Source organism: the organism of the source record quoted next, unplaced genomic scaffold, assembly GCF_019419815.1.
Source record: "Pyrus x bretschneideri cultivar Hongxiangsu unplaced genomic scaffold, Pyrus_bretschneideri_v1 Contig45, whole genome shotgun sequence".
In the NCBI taxonomy this organism is placed as follows: domain Eukaryota; kingdom Viridiplantae; phylum Streptophyta; class Magnoliopsida; order Rosales; family Rosaceae; genus Pyrus; species Pyrus x bretschneideri.
In genome coordinates, this window is record NW_025999779.1 from 555637 (window position 1) to 572432 (window position 16796).

The following is a 16796-nucleotide window of genomic DNA, read 5'->3' on the forward strand; positions in this document are numbered from 1 at the left end:
GAGAAGTCTTGGGGCTTGAGCCAAATTTCGAATCTACATAAACAGAAGAGGATAGTCAACAAATCAGAAAGAAGCTTAGAAAAAACACAAGGCAGCCTAGAGACTAAGTAGTCTACTTACTAGTGATGAAAATCGTTGGAACACGCAACTCATGGGAATAATCAGACTCATACCCTCTACTTATCTCTAAAGTTTCCTTAGCCCAGTCATGATTTTCCTTCCTCGAATGATCGAAGAACTTATGGCGGGATCGCAACTGCCCAACTCCATCAATATGGCATATGTCAAAGAAGTACAAGAATACGTTAACGGTCAGATCCAAGTCAAAGAATTGGCTTAGATTAAGGAATCTCACCATCACAAGGATCGCATTTGGAGAACATTGAGCAGAGGCACACTTTATGGAGCAAAGCACTTCTTGGAAAAAATGCGGCAAAGGAAAAGTAAATCCCAACACGAAGTAATAGGGGTGAAACTTAATAGCTATTTGAGCCCCACTATATGACTCATGACTTCTACCCTTCTTGACACATTTCACACGCATCCCAGACGGAATGAAGTGCCTATAGCTTCAAGAAAATTTCTGAATGAGTCATCGGAATTAATTTTGAAGTGAGCAGCCTTGAAGTAGCCCACTTTACTCAAAGACTTACCTTGACGATACAATTGCAGCACACCATCATCACTCTTGTGGCTTGAAGAAGAAATGCTCGAAAAAATTGTACAAAGATGCAAGGAAAAACTGTTAGACGGCTACAAAAAAAAAATAAAAAAAAAAAAAAAAAAAAAAAAAGGTGCATCAGGCCCAATAGGCCCCTAGGGCCCAGTCCAATTGGAGGGGGGCTGGCGCCCCTATACCTCATTTTCTCTCATCTCACACGGGCCAAGTTTAGCAGGCCACAAACCAAGCCAAGGAATGAGGCCCGAGCCTCCTTTCCTCTCTCCAACAGGGCCTAAGCACAGCGGCCCAGACCTAAGCACCCCAGTGCCCTGGCCCATGCCAGCCACGCGCCAAGCCCTAGGCTCACATTGCCAACCCTCGGCCCAAGCCATGTCGTGGCTCCCCAACCATGTTTTGACACATCCTCGACCCCCATCGAGCTAAATTTCAAGCTCCAAGGCTCCTAAAAAAATAAAAAAGACAAGGAAAATTAATTTTTTCTTACCTTAGTGTGGCATGAAAATGAAGAAAGCAACGAAAGACAGTCCTTCGCATGGGAGGAGGAACAAATATCCTCTAGCTTTCTCTCTCTTGTAGGGTAGAATAAAGTGCTCTCTGAAGTTGATTTAATCATCTAGACTTAAATAGACTTTGGAAGTGATTTATTTCCCTTTCCTAGAAGGATCTAATTTCCAAGTAAGTGGGAATCTACATCAAAATAAGAAACAATCTTATGTTTCCTAAAGCAAGGGAAGATCTCTACACCTTCTGTTTTTTCCTACGAGCAGCCCAATAGGTGTGGGGGCATTTGTGGAGCAAAAAATAATCAAGAAAATTATGGAGCTGACACATAAACTTTTGGGTTAAAATGATAAAATTACCTTCGAGGCACACATGGACTTTTGACTAGCTCATTTGACTAGTCTACTGTGCAAAATTAATTTTTATTTGCAGGATATTCCGCCTTGTACCCAATTTTAGATACCATTAAGAAAGTTGGGGTTCAACCACAAAATCAATTGGCAATATGGGAAGTAGCTCAAGCCTCAACCTCTTATAAGCACATGCAATGTCTATCTTCTCACGTATGTCAGATTCATTCTCAACACTATTAGCTAGTCGTGGGTCAGGATTGCATCTTTTACGCTTTGAGGATGGGTGCATCATTGTTTGAATTTTTAAAACCATACAAACCCTCATGAACAGTATTTTTAAGGAGTTCAAAATAAATAAATTCATAATCATTAATGTACAAGTCTGAGAAATGTGAAAGCATATATAAACGCTTATGATTAAATCTTCTATGCTTAGATGATGGTTATATGGTCGTTTAGATTTTTAAAACCCTCCAAATCTCATGAATAGTGTTTCTTTTATTTGAGTGCAAAATTAATAAAATTAATAATAATTATTGTAGGAGTGTGAAAAATCTAAAAAAAATAAAATAAAATACAATCACTCGTAATGACAAGCTTTACAACTTTTGTAAAGTGGTCACTCCAAAATCCGACACCATAATCCATAAACCTTAGGTTTAAATTTAACCGTCAATTGCATTTACGCTATATTCTATTCACCAAATTTCATTTTTTAGATTTTCATTATATATTGATATAAAATATATTTTCTTTAATGGGTAACGGATCAGGTCATATTACTTGATAATATTAACGAGTCGAGTCATATTACCCGTTTAATTTAACAGGTGTTACACAACACGATCTGTTAAGATATCGAGTATGTCACGAAAACTACACGGACACGAAAAATGCGACACGAATACCACCCAATGATTTCAAAAATATAATTCTACAAGGAGAAACGGCTTGAAATTTATATTCAATGAAATAAATCTTTCAAAGTAGTAACAACATGACATTTATCACATGGTCCAAATTTGTATTTTGAAATACCAATAAAAAATTCCAACAATCCCCCACATATTTCAAAATGAAAATTGAATCACCAATAGGGAATTTGTGAAACACAAGTTTAATGGGGACAAGGAAGTACCAAAGGAAAATGAGAATACAACTCATCATAACTGGTCTCCTTTGGACTATAAACTAGCCTTAGGATAAGTTAGCTTTAACTCACAGACATTTGGTGAAAATGAAATTTTCTATGAACCAAGATTTCTTTATGTGAATCATAGGACTAACCACCCACATTGAATTCTCGAAATTGAGCTTGTTTAAGCGCGTTGGTGCGAAGAGGTTATGTGCCCACCTGGATGTTCATGAGTGCTTTAGAGAACTTGCCTAAACTTTCATAGGAAGCAGCCCCACTTCCACACTCATATAGGTGAATCCATCAAGTGTGCATTGCAGTCAAACACACCACCAAATGTCGGGCTATGGAATTCAGTAGAACATAAGTTTAACCTTGCACACTACAGTAATTGCACTATCTACACCATAGGGATAGACTCTAAATAATAAAAAATATGATAGTGCATGCTTGAACAGCAAGTGACTTGTTCTTATGAATATGAACCTACTACCTAGGATCTCCATTCACATAAGTTGGGTTACCATCACTCTTGATCGTTGTAGTAAGCATAAATCTCATCCCCCTCGATGTAATAATCATCACTAGCATTTACTTTAGTGAATTTGTCAGAGGATTAGTTAGATCCAATTCTAACCTCAAAATATTATATTATGTATATATGTAAGATAAATTTATATTTAGCTCAAACTCTCATAGCTGGGCTATCATCATATATAATCACAAATAAACTGGTCTCTTCCACAATAGTGGGGTAACTCAAGAATAGATATAGTAAGAACTAGTCTCTTCCATACAGGATTTTAAAACATTTGTCGTCCAATGTTAGTCCTCTTTAAGACTACCAATTGGTATTTCATAGTGGACCTATATCTAATTAGGTTAGCTCTAGACATTGCATCTCAACATATTAAGGTAAGTGTCACAGTAGAAATAATGTTATTATCATACGTGAAAAGTAGAACTTACCATAAATTATCCATTAATAAAGAGTGCCTCTCATATATTTGTACGCGAAATATATGACTCTCTAAGACTTTTGAATGTACTCCAAATAAGTGCTTCATCATGTATGAATTCACAACTACATATTGTAGTTGTCTTTGTATCTTCTTAGCAATAAGCCCACATTTCTATTAGACTTGGTAATTTCTTAGACAACCCATTAACACGACACGTAAACGATACGAAAATAACAAATTTCGAATCAACACAATAACTAATTGGATCGTTATCGGGTCACACAATAAGAACCCGTTAATAACGGGTCCTTAACAATTTTACGTGAGGTTAACACACGTGTAACCCATTTCGACATATTAGGATAAAAGTTGTTTTGATGATTTTATTTTTTTTAAACTTCTAAAAAGACTTACTATAAGATACAATAGCCATATGTATATGTATTATTGTATTGTTATTCTATATAAATTTAAAAAATTTAAGTTTTATTTATTTATTTTTATAGTATACTATAGGCAAAAAGTGAGATTAAAAAAAATTATAAAACACAATAAAAATAAAAATATCCAGTAATTTAAAAATATCAAATTTATTTTCCTTTTTACTAGATAAAATAATAAATAAATTTTATGCTTGCATTTTGGCGGCAACTTTGCTTTATTTTATTTTATTTTTTTAGCTATAGAATTGAGTAGAAATTTGTAGAAATTACCTGCGTCAGTATTAAGCAAAAGCTGACTGTGGTCCACCGTTTAAACCCCAAACCCCCCACCTATATCAACCTCGCGGAGTGAAACGCAAACCCTCCAATTCTCGACCGATCCATAAGATCTCTCTCTTGTCGCACGGCATGGCTGAGAGCGACGCCTCCGCCACAGCAACCGCAGAACCGTTGGCGCCGTCAGAAAAGTCGTCTTCCGAGGCGTCTACCACCGCTCCTCCGCCGGCGGAGAAGCGTGAAACAAAACGGTGGGCCGACGAAGAGGACGACCCTCCGGAGGAGCCCGAGAAGAACGACGACGCGCCTGCGCCCTCTACTTCCAAGCCGGAGGTCAACCTGGCCGAATTGAAGATTACCGAGAACAAGTTCCTCGACGATCCCGAAGACTCTAATATCAGTGCCGTACGATCCCTCTCTCTCTCTCTCTCTCTCTCTCTCTCTCTGAAATCTTCAATTCTTAGTTTCAATTAGGGTTTTGTAGCAAATTCAACAGGGCTAAGATTGTTTGTTGATTTTATTCACAAATTTTGTGGAATGAATTGTTTTTACTTATTCGTAAATTTTGGGGACTGAATTTGATTTAGGTTACTTACGGAGACACGCCGTACACATCCGCGAGTAGTTTCGAGGATCTGAAACTGTCGCCGGAGGTACTGAAGGGTTTGTATGTAGAGATGCAATTCAAGAAGCCGAGCAAAATCCAGGCGATCACTTTGCCAATGATTTTGACCCCTCCCTATAAAGATCTTATTGCTCAGGCGCATAATGGTTCGGGCAAAACCACTTGTTTCGTGCTCGGGATGCTCAGTCGCGTCGATCCCAATCTCAAAGCTCCTCAGGCGCTCTGCATTTGCCCCACCAGAGAGTTGGCCATTCAGGTTAAGTTTTGTTCTTTGCTTGGATTCTTGCTCCAATTTGTTCTTTTGTTTAGTCTCAAATTGAAAATATGAAAGTTTATTTTGAAGAAAGAAGTGAATATGGCGTTTTGTGAGTGCGTGCGTGTGGAAATTGAATAAAAGTAAGCTTTTTAGAGCAGCAGATTTGATGTTGTTTAGTGAATGTGGTAGAATATCGAAGTTCTTCAGAAGATGGGGAAGTACACAGGGATAACTGCAGAGTGTGCTGTCCCTACAGATAGGACGAGTTCTACCTCGACGCAATCCAGGCCACCAGTTTCGGCACAAATTGTGATTGGAACTCCTGGTACAATTAAGAGATTAATGTCGACAAAAAAACTCGGTGTGAGCAAGGTCAAGGTTCTTGTTTTCGATGAGGCTGATCACATGCTTGCTGAGGTAATCAAATTCTTGTGCTTGCATATTTGTTGAACTTTAAAAGTTCTCACCTTGTCTTCTTTGTTGTTGTTCTTCATGTATGGATTGTATGTTTTTCTAAGTGTAGTGCTTATGATGAAACAATGTAAACTCAATGTAGCCTCAGGACATCATAGATCAAGGGTCATTTTTTTTATTGGGCTGATGTGATATGAACAAATTCTGGGTTTTTTTAGTGTCTAAATTGGTTGATGTGATCAAAGGTTGTTCTTTGAGCATCCTCATTCCTCACTGTGGTTTTTTCGAGTGTTAATTGCTGTTGCAGAATCTAGTGCATTATTGGTACTAAGTGGAAAAGTGTTTTTGTGCAGGATGGCTTTAAGGATGATTCTTTGAGGATAATGAAGGACATAGAGAGATTTAGCTCTCACTGCCAGGTTAGTTTTATCAGGTTATGATTGAATTTTATTGCACTAAAATTTCGCCTATGTTTGGTCATTGTTTCTGTACATTTGAGGTTCAGTGAAACAAGTTTTGGAATTAGTTCTCTTTTAATTCGACTACCAGCAGTGGGGGTTGACCATAAATAATGGTTCAGCGCAAATGCTTAAAACATATCCCATGTTATTTGTGTCAGTAGACTCAGTACTGTTTTCTCAAAGACTGTCTAGGACTCTAGGACTGTTAATGCTGTGGTTGGATCTCTTTAGTATTGATGATAAACGTTGTTGGTTATGGAAATGAAAGAGTGGTTATACAGGCTGAATCTACCACTATTTGAACGATGAATGTTTGATGATTAAATTATTGGTTTATGTTTGGTGATTAAATTATTGGTTTATGTATGCACTCTGCAGAATATTTCCTTAAATTATAAATATTTGTATGGAGTGGGGATTGACTGCCTTCTTATGTTACATTTACTTCAGGTGCTTTTATTTTCTGCTACATTTAATGAAAAAGTCACAAATTTTGTTTCAAAAGTGATCAAGGGCGGTGGTAATCAACTCTTTGTAAAGAAAGAAGAGCTATCTTTGGAGGCTGTGAAGCAGTACAAGGTGTACTGCCCTGATGAATTGGCAAAGATTGACGTCATTAAAAGTAAAATATTTGAACTGGGAGAGAAATTGGGGCAGAGAATTATATTTGTACGAACAAAAAATAGCGCAAGAATGTTGCACCAGCAACTTGTTCAAGATGGTTATGCAGTTACTACCATTCAAGGTGCCCTCAATGCTGAAGATAGAGACAAAATAGTCAAAGAGTTCAAAGATGGTTTAACCCAAGTTCTTATATCAACTGACCTACTTGCTCGAGGCTTTGATCAACAGCAGGTGCCTTTCACTTTCCCTCTATTCTTAACCACAACCCCCACCCCCCTCAAAATGTCTTACAAGAGCTACATGGTGACTTGATACATTTTTTTGTAGGTTAATTGTGTTGTCAATTATGATCTTCCAATCAAATATAGAGAGGGCCCCAGGACACGTGATCCTCCCGAACCTGATTATGAGGTCTACTTGCATAGAATTGGAAGGGCAGGACGTTTTGGTCGCAAGGGTAAGTTCTCATTCTGAAATTTGTATTTTGGTGTATTTTTTCCCCATACATTTTGCGGCTCTTTCCATGTACTAATGTAGTTGTCAGCTTTTAAATCTGCTACTTTATTAACAAAATGTGTACCTTTTATTTTTAACTGAGGGAACAATCGTGTAGGTTTAACTAGCAAACACTTGTTCTCAAGTGTATTTTCCCTTGAAATGTGCCGGGATTGTGTATGCTGTACATCCTCACATATAAGCATATTCGTGATGGCAATTTTTTGGCTTGGTTTGATTTATGTGCTAGTTGGGCCAGGTTTGACTGTTTAGAGTTATGATACCGGTACAGATAGGTATTTTCAATCCTAGCTTAATATTACATTACTATATTGGTTTTAAAAAGCCTTATGCAACACTTATTCTAAACACCGTAGTGGGCCCCAGAGTCTCTTTAGAAGACCATAGCTATTAGGTGCTCCCCATTGTATTGGATCTCCACGTATCATTTGAGCTGTATACAGATATTACCGTGCTACGTCTGTTTGCAGTTAATAAACATATGAAAACGTTGACTGAGCGTGTGCATATGTTCTTGTGCAGGGGCTGTGTTTAACTTGATTTGCGGTGATTGGGATGAATTGGCCATGTCAAAGATTGAGCAGTATTTTAACAACCCAGTAACAGAGGTAATAATCTTGCACCTCATCCTACTTTAGCTTTTGATTCGAAGATGCGAGCATCTCATCCTACTTGAAAAGCTCATGGAAATCGAGTCCTGGCGCTCGATGAAAGTTCAAATCTTTCTGGTCTGTTCTTTTGTACAGAACTTTGACGTTATGGTCTCACTATCTTATTGGAGATAAACTATTAGATCAATGTGATAATTTTGGCATTACCTTATTGACTCTCTTTTCCCTTCAATTACAGGTTCAAAACACCGAAGAAGCTTTTGAAGGTGCTCTTAAAGCAGCCGGTTTACTGTAACGTAATGGTCTATGCAGCATTAGAACAGCCAGTTTTGCGAAAAGGAAAGAGGCGAAAGCGTTGTATGCCCAGCCCAGCGGAGGGCATACCTTACTAAGAATATGGTTATTTATTTGTTTCTCTTTATGGACCGGCGGAGATGCTTGATGGGTTCGTTTTCTAGTGTCTGTAAATGTCACTATTATTTCATGACAAATATTCACTCATTCTAGTTAGTTTGTGCCATGTTTGTATGAAAGGTTAAATCATTTAGCGATTTTGGTAGTTGATCCATTTTGTTGGCTAGCTTTCGAGTGGATTTTCGTTGTCGATAAACAGCTGAAGTTATGGATTGAATTCTACATATCGATGAAAGCTCGTGTGTTATAAAACCATGTCATCTAGATTAGGCGATGGAAACCTCAAAAGTGCTAAATCTCCAATATGTCACGGATTTAACAACAATTTAAAATCCCCAAAATTTTAAGCAACGTGCTTCAGAAATGAACAAGACTACTGCCTTGTGCTTAATTTCTAGCCCTAAATACCACCAACCCAAAACTACAACCATTTGATTTTTCAGTCGCATCAATTCGAGCATGAAACAGAGACAATGGCTCATATAGTTTTTACTAGAGATTCAGAGAAGGCAAAATAGAACAATGGGAGGGTGGTTGCCAGTCTGATTGCGATTGTCTGCGATTCCCGTTGCATTGCATGCAATTCCAGTGCGATACTCGGCAATATATTCCAATGGTGTGTAAGCTTGCCTACAAGCCAATTTTAGCTCAGATTTCTTAGTTATAGGCTGTGGCAGACTCAGGAGTTTAAAATGATGGGTTCAAAAAATAACTTTTGAAAATCAATCCTACTTACATTTTTATGTTTGTCCACGACCTGTTCTCATATTTTATAAACTTCGTATCATAATATTATCAATACATATTTCCCAATGTATATAATTAAGCTATCATTCAACCACTGATCTCCATCTTATAACAATATTGACTCGTCACAATATATGTTCGGAACTTATATCTATCTCCCTATGCTTATGAACCAGAAGGTCGGGAGTGAAAGCCTTTAGTCGGCCTATGCGGATTACTCTTTTTTCCAAGAACAAGAAGAACTAGCTCTCAACAGCAGCCGGGTTCTACCATCAAAACGTGCTCCGATCGCGCCTAGCCAGAAACGCCAAAAAAGCTCTTTCATCAGAAACAATTAACATGTAAAATCAATGTTAATTTGACGAGCAACTACACCAAAGGATTTTGTCTATCCCTTTGTCTCCACCAACTTTTGTACACGACAAATAATTCCTTTCAATCTAGAAAATTGATTATGCCAGTGGCAGAAATATAATTCGTTATACTCTTGCAAATGACGTATAGGCAAATTGATGGCTTCGAGATTGAAACGATTCCCTATGTAAATAAGCTATTTCAGACTTGATCTCTTGTAATTAGATCATATTTTAATGTCTGAAATGGAGGAGTATTTTCCATTGTTTTTCTCTTAAATTACCTCCCCATAACTGTTTTAAAAAATACAAGGGAAAAATAGTCAACATAATACAAGTTTTATCAAATTAACCATGACTCAACCAAAACTAAAAGGAATTAAAAAAGAACCTAATTCGGCACTACAGTCTTCATTTCATTATCATAATATAAAGCCAAAAATTCGAACCATCTAAATCGAATGATTAATGATTAGAAATTAACCATATAAAGCCAATTCCTAATTACGACATATAAATTCAATTCAAATGTTCCAGTGAAGAGTCAAACTAAATTAACTGATGAAATTGAATGAAACCCTAAAAATCCAAATAAATCTAAGATGAGAAAAAAAACCCGATGATTGGGAATTCGGGATTCCCTAATAGTACATGTCACCACCTGTCTCTGAACTTTGAAGGTGGAAAATGGCCAAACTGCTCCTAGAGGAGAAAATATTGACTTTTGTTGACAATTGAGCTCGTGACACGTATGATCTATTCTCTTAGCACACTCTCATAGTGCTCGTTGATACTAACGCGAGAACATAAGCAGAGCGAAAATTGAAGTTAGAATGAAGATTGTACGAAAAACGAATGTTAAGAGTATTTTAGTAATTTTAAAAGTAAAGTAAAGAGCAAGAATAATAATGAGTGTTACTAAACCCACCCCAGTGTCTTAATTTCTCACCCACATGATAATCCCACCCACCATAGAAAATTAAAAAAGTAAAATGTTATTTCCCCACCCACCATTATTCCCAAAATAACCATAATATATATTTTTTAAATAACTCTAATATATCTTTAAACAATATTATAAATAAAGAAACAAAAATAGAAAAAAAAAAAAAAAAAAAAAGAACCAAAGACCTAGACATTCATCATCTCCTTCACACCTAACGCTGCCCTGCAGAGACCTCAGATCCCCAAACCACTCTTCTTCCTCCTTTTTTGACAAAACCGCAGATCTCACACCCAATTCTCTTTTTTTCTCCATTGAAGTTTCTCGCCTTCATCTGGCACACATCCATTCCTTCCTCCAACCTTTCCGTCGATTCTAACCCAAATATTTCCCAACCTCTTTCCACCAAAGATATCACACCCCACCCACCATTATTTATTTATTATTTTAAATTATTTTTTGTTTTTTCAAAATTTTAGTACTGAATTAAATAGGGATTTAATAATCTTCTTTTAAAATGATAAATATGTTATTAACATTTTTATTAAATGGTGGGTGGGGAAATAAGACACCGGGTGGTAATATCACCACTCATAATAATAAGGCCAGATTTTTTTTATTTTTTTTTTTTAGTGGTCTCTGTGATGAGACTCTAATTTTGATCCAACCTCTATGGTGAAAAAGTAGTTAATCATAATCTTGTGGTCAAGTTGATTAGCAATGTGGATCCAATTAGCAATTTTCATGTCTATTACATCCCCGTTAAGATGCAAGGACAAAAATGTCCTTCAATCCAATTGGTTGTCTCAACCAATTATATATTGCCACATGGATAAGTAAATTTCATTTAATTTATTTTTTAGAACTGAAGGAAAATAATATCCACAATTCCTTGTTAGTGTAGGATAATTAATATGCGCTAGGTGTTGTAAATTCTTGTAGGCCTATGTTTACTTGCACTTCAAGTCATTTGACTTGTATATGTTTGTAACGTTGTGAATCAATGAAATCAAGGAGTTATATTTCCTTGTCCCGTCAACTGGTTCTCCAGGAAGGAATAATAATGACAGTCATGGAAGGTGTTCTTCGAAATCAACCTACCTTGACGCAACAACCACTGCAACCCATAGCGATGTAGACAGCGTGTGTTGCCATGCACGAATTCATTGCCAGAGACGGGGAAGACAATGCCAAGAGAGAGCTATTGATCATTTGTTGTTGAAGAGGGGGATGTTAGCGGGGTTAGACTGAGAAGGAGGTGGTGCGTGCCTGGGGAAATAGAGATGGAGAGGGTGCCGATGGGAGTCATGGATCCGTGGGAGTGGTGGTGGGCAATCGGAGCGGCGGTGGCAAAAGAATTAGCCTCCCTGCAATGGGGAATCCATATTAACATCTTAATGCAAGTACAATTCGTAGTATCACCAAAACAGCTAGAGAAGCGCAAATACGTGAGCAGCATTGCTTCAGATTCTTTATATGACAACTGACTGCGTCAACCCTAATTTCCTCCTCGTCAGTTGTTGGGATTCATGCTATGTTGATTAGGTTCAAGTTTGTGTATGTTCGTAGCTTTTCATGATCATATATCACTGAATTCTGTATTTAAGAGAATGTATAAATTCAAAAACTGTAATTTGAATTTATTTAGAAATCATATTCAGATCCTTTTATTTTGTTTTATTTTATAACTAAGCTGATTTTTCTTGAATAATTATAAAGATTGTTCAACTTGTTGGGTGCTGACCTTGATTAATTAATAATTCATTTATACATTAAAAAACTAGAACATATACATAATTTGACATCTACATTTTCAAATGGAATGCACGTATAAGTAGTGCTCTTCCACCCATTTGTTTTCCTACACACACACACACACACACATATATATATATATAGCCTCCTGCTTAATCTAGAGAGAGAGTTCAGCAGAAAGATGAGAGCCGCGGTGGTGCTGATATTTGCAATGGTACTGATTGCAATGGGTTGCAGCAGTATCCACACAGCTGAAGCTTCTAATTACGAAGAACCCAAAATCAAAACCATGCATGTAGGTGGCAAGGTACTATGCCAAGATTGCACCCAAGGTTGGAACGAATGGGTTCACGGTGCCAGACCCATCAAAGGTATATATTTTTTTAATTATATACGTGTCATCATTTCACTGTAAACATGCCATATCAGAAACATTTCTTTTTTAATTATATATCATCACCTAAAGGTTAGCCTTAGAAAATTCGTTCGAATTTCATACCATTTAGTTATCCATTTGAATCAGAAGAAATTGTAGGTTCATCACTTGTCATCATAATAATTGCCAATTTGATTAACACATAGTTAAACGGTGTCATGCTAGTGAGAAAAGAGGAACTCTATGAAAATGAGGTATAGGTCCTTTTTGTTGGTCATAAATGAAGATATATATAAATGAGTTGGGCTAATTACAGTTATCCGTACGTAATTTAGTGTTAGTCGTTCATGCATTATAAAATATACAAGTAATAACGGGTAACAACAACGGATAGCAAAGATTATGAATTTAATTAAAAGTATTGGTGCAGGTGGGAAGGTGTCAGTAACATGCATGGACGATAGGAGCAGGGTTGTTTTCTACGGAAGTGATTTGACGGACGAGAAAGGCCAATTCGACCTAATCATGAACAAGTACACGATCAACGGCAAAGAAGTGAAAGCCAATCGATGCTCAGTGAGGTTGGTATCTTGCCCAGATGCCACGTGTAACGTTCCTACTAATTTCGGCGGAGGCCGATCAGGGGTGAAGCTGAACCGGCCGAGTTTTGTGTACAGAGATTTGGTAAAGTATACTCTTGGTCCATTCTATTACACCAGTCTTATGTGTGAGAAATCCGACACTACTCATCTTGATCAGTCTAATAATGGTCGTGGAAATGGGCGCAACTATTAATTAATATCACAAATACGTTTGTTTTTTTACTACTGTTTTTTTCTTTTTTTCTTATGTAACTTTTCCCCATGGTTTTGTTTCAACAATTGTAATTGGATGAAATCAAATATTTCTTAAGAGAGATGATTTTCACACATTATTTTTTACTTTATTTACATTCATGTTAATTTTTTATCACTTTTATTACGTGTTGATATACTAAATCCAAAGCCCATAAATAAACTAGAGAAAATACATTGTGAGAACTATTTTCCTTCTTAAGCACTTGGTCAACCTGATAACTAGTTGAGCCTAACCACATTGACTCAAATTCATTTTAAGTTGGATTGTGGGACTATTTCGAAATTCCTCTCCCTTTCTCTAAAACCTTTCCTCCCATATGCCTTAAGGAAAAAAGAAACCCTTTGATGATTAGCAGAGGTTGTTTCCCCTCTTGAGCATGGGTAATTGGCAGGTGGCTCTTCGGTTCCTGCTCCAACCTTTTGATCATCATAACTTCTTCCACAGTTTACTGCTTGAATATGAAATCCTTGATTAGTTATTTCTTTGTATAGCTCAGTCGATTCCAACAATTTAGATAGCTTGTCCTCCACCGAAAGCTCTTGTGGCACATTAGACTGCTCAAAATAGTGCTTAAGATGTTTTTGCAAACTTGGGTTGTAGAACTCTAAATATGGATTGTTCCAATTTCTTTTTGTGTCATTTCTCATATTGATATGCTCTTGGACAAACCATGGAAAATATTCCTTCTCAGGACACTGCAAAATATCATGGGTCTTCAAACAGCAAATTGCACAAATTGTAGGTTTAAATCCATAAAAACCCTATTTTGCAGAGTTGACCCATAAGGGCGGTCTTCCTAGTTGTATATTGGATCCAGAAGGAGGAACAAATTCCGTTGTTGCACAAATTGTAACCTAAAAAAAAAAAATCAAGTAAATAAAAAGATATATACAAAAATAATTAACTAAGAGTTGATAAACACAAATTATTTAAAACAATCCCCGACAATAGCGCCAATTTCTTGATAGAGATTTTTACCACCTGCAAAAGTAGGGATAAAAACACTTAAAAATACTTGCAAGAGAACAAGGTTATCGTAGTATAGCAGCTCAAGCAAGGTTGTTTTCCACAGGGATTGAATGAATAATTTATGTTAAAACCAAATCTTAATTAATTGGTTGAAAAAAAAAGTTTAGAAGAGGTTGATTTTATGATCTAAAATATTAAAAACGAATTTAATTAAAAACAATTAAATAAATTGAGAAAGTAAGGAAAACAAAAGAAAATAGTTTTGAAAATAAATTTGAGCACTAGGGTTCCACCGTCACCTTGACAATCCTATGTAGTTTTTTCAATTACTTATGAATTACACATGCATATTTTGACTTATGAATTACACATGCATATTTTGAAGGTTAGGTTTTCCTAAAGTATGCTCTACTTGGAACCTCTAACATAGAACGTATATCTAACATGCAACCCGTCCATGGCATCTAGATCAAATGTGAACATGCAAGACTCATTAAGTTTTGTGAAAACCTTTTGAAAAACCATACAACCCTTAAGACGTGTTGTCCATCCTAAGAAGTTACACATATTAACCACAAGAAGCCAGCACCGATTTCAGGGACAACCCTCCACCAAAATTGCATCAAATTACTTTTCTAAATATCCTAATGGTGGCCAATCATCAAGACAATTAGATAGTTTAAAGCACAATGATTAATAATTCAAAACTTGCATGCATAATATCATAAGCAAATTGAAAAGCAGCTACATATTCTTGCTAAGGCTCGTGGCCTCGCCCTAGCAAACAAAACTAATTACGAACAATTATAAAGCAAAATATTATTAAAAACATGGATAGAAAATACCTTGAAAATAAACTTGAATCGTCAAAAGCTCTCTAAAGCCAAAGTGCATGCGTTCTCTCCCTCTCTTCCCCCTTTTCCAATGGCTAAAAGCCTTATTTATACTACTACAAAATAAAATCCTTCCTAGAAAAGGTCATAGAATAAAATTCTAGGAAACATAGTAAAATAATAAAACATAAAATAAAAGGTTTCCTATTGAAACTAAAATTCAGACTTCTCAGAAAATCACACTTTTGACTGAACAAATCAACTCCGATTTGGTCCTAAAATGTCTCTTTTGAAAGCTGAAGACGTCCCCTACAAATCCTCAGAAGAAATCTTTCTCAAAATATGCCATCTTGACATCCAAAATACCCAAAACGTCCAGAAACGTCAATCTGGGAAAACTGTGCGCTGGGCCTTAATTTCATCGTTACGGTCAAACGGCTTAGTAGAAAAATCTGGAATTTTGATACAATCATCTTGAAAGGCACATGAACATACTCTAATTGGAATCACTCCAAAATTCATCTGTTTTATCACTTTTTGCTCTACAGGAAGTCGAATGTCCTACATTGAAAATACATAACAAAGTATCAAAATTATACCAAAATAACCAATAAATTAATAGTAAGATTAGGGTAAAATATATGGTATAATATTGACTCATCACCCTCCTAACTACCGCTCCTTGCTTCGGCTTGGGGTCAGCGGCAACCTGACTCCCATCTTTTTCTAGCCATCCTTCCTTTCTCTTTCTTCTCCACCCTCTGCATCTTCCCTCTTTCCCCATCTTTCCCCCATCCTTTCCCAATCCTTCCCACCTATTTCTAGCCCTCCTTCCCTCTTTCCCTTCCATCTTAACCCTCTGCAATCTTCCCTCTTCCCTCTTCTTTCCCCCATCCTTCCCCCTTTATTCCACCCAAAAAGTTGTTTAATTTCTGAACTTTTTCTCTTTTGGTCTTTGTTTTGGCTTCCCTTGAGCTTTTTTCTTTGAACTTTGTCTCAATTCCCATGAGTTGGTCTCAAATGTGGACCTTCATGGCCCTCTTTTGCTTCTGTACTACTTTACGTCGCGCATCCTCAACCATTGGCCTTTGCTACTTGGCTCGTGTGCTTCTCCTCAGTTGTTGGGTGGTTGTTTAAGTGATTTTAGCACTATTTTGTAGGATTATGGGAGTGCTCACTGCGCGGGTGACTCGCTCACCCCCATTTTCTGTTGATCCAATTGTTCCGTTGGTCTATTCTCTTGGTGGTGGTGGTGGCCTTGTGGTGGAGGCGCATCTGGTGGCTACTGGTTTACATTTCAGTCTTAGGGTTTTTTTTGTTGTTGTTCAGTTGGCTACTTTTAGGCCTACCTATTGTATTTTCTTATTTGTTGTTGGGCTCTTATGTAGGTTGTGGGTTACCCTTTTGGCTCTCTTTTCCTTGTACTTATCTTGTTATTTAATGAAAGTAATTTAGCTTGACCAAAAAAAATAAAAAGTTGGACTGCGTTTAAACCTTGGTGATCCATAGCAAATTGTAATAAGATGGGTTAGAATTGAAATGTGCTCAGTTCATCAAAGTTGCATAAGAATTTACATAAAACAAATTCAGCGTTTTAATTTAACAACTCTTTAATATATGTAAATTTTTCTTCATATAAATTGGACACTACGGTTGCACTATAGTCATTCCATGCAAGTCACCTTCAAA

The 16796-nt window shown here is 36.7% G+C and overlaps 2 protein-coding genes across 2 annotated transcripts; both read left to right on the forward strand.

Annotated features, from left to right (window-relative positions):
* Positions 1-4424: 4424 nt before the first annotated feature.
* LOC125469796 (DEAD-box ATP-dependent RNA helicase 38-like) lies at positions 4425-8410 on the forward strand. The gene is made up of 8 exons (XM_048567662.1): positions 4425-4757; positions 4940-5233; positions 5423-5650; positions 6001-6066; positions 6559-6963; positions 7060-7189; positions 7771-7856; positions 8098-8410. The coding sequence occupies exons 1-8, from the start codon at positions 4485-4487 to the stop codon at positions 8152-8154; spliced, it is 1539 nt and encodes a 512-aa protein (XP_048423619.1). The 5' UTR covers positions 4425-4484; the 3' UTR covers positions 8155-8410.
* A 3842-nt stretch (positions 8411-12252) lies between these two features.
* Positions 12253-13591, forward strand: LOC125469770. Its single transcript, XM_048567541.1, has 2 exons — positions 12253-12442; positions 12878-13591. The coding sequence occupies exons 1-2, from the start codon at positions 12253-12255 to the stop codon at positions 13240-13242; spliced, it is 555 nt and encodes a 184-aa protein (XP_048423498.1). The 3' UTR covers positions 13243-13591.
* The last annotated feature ends 3205 nt before the right edge of the window (positions 13592-16796 follow it).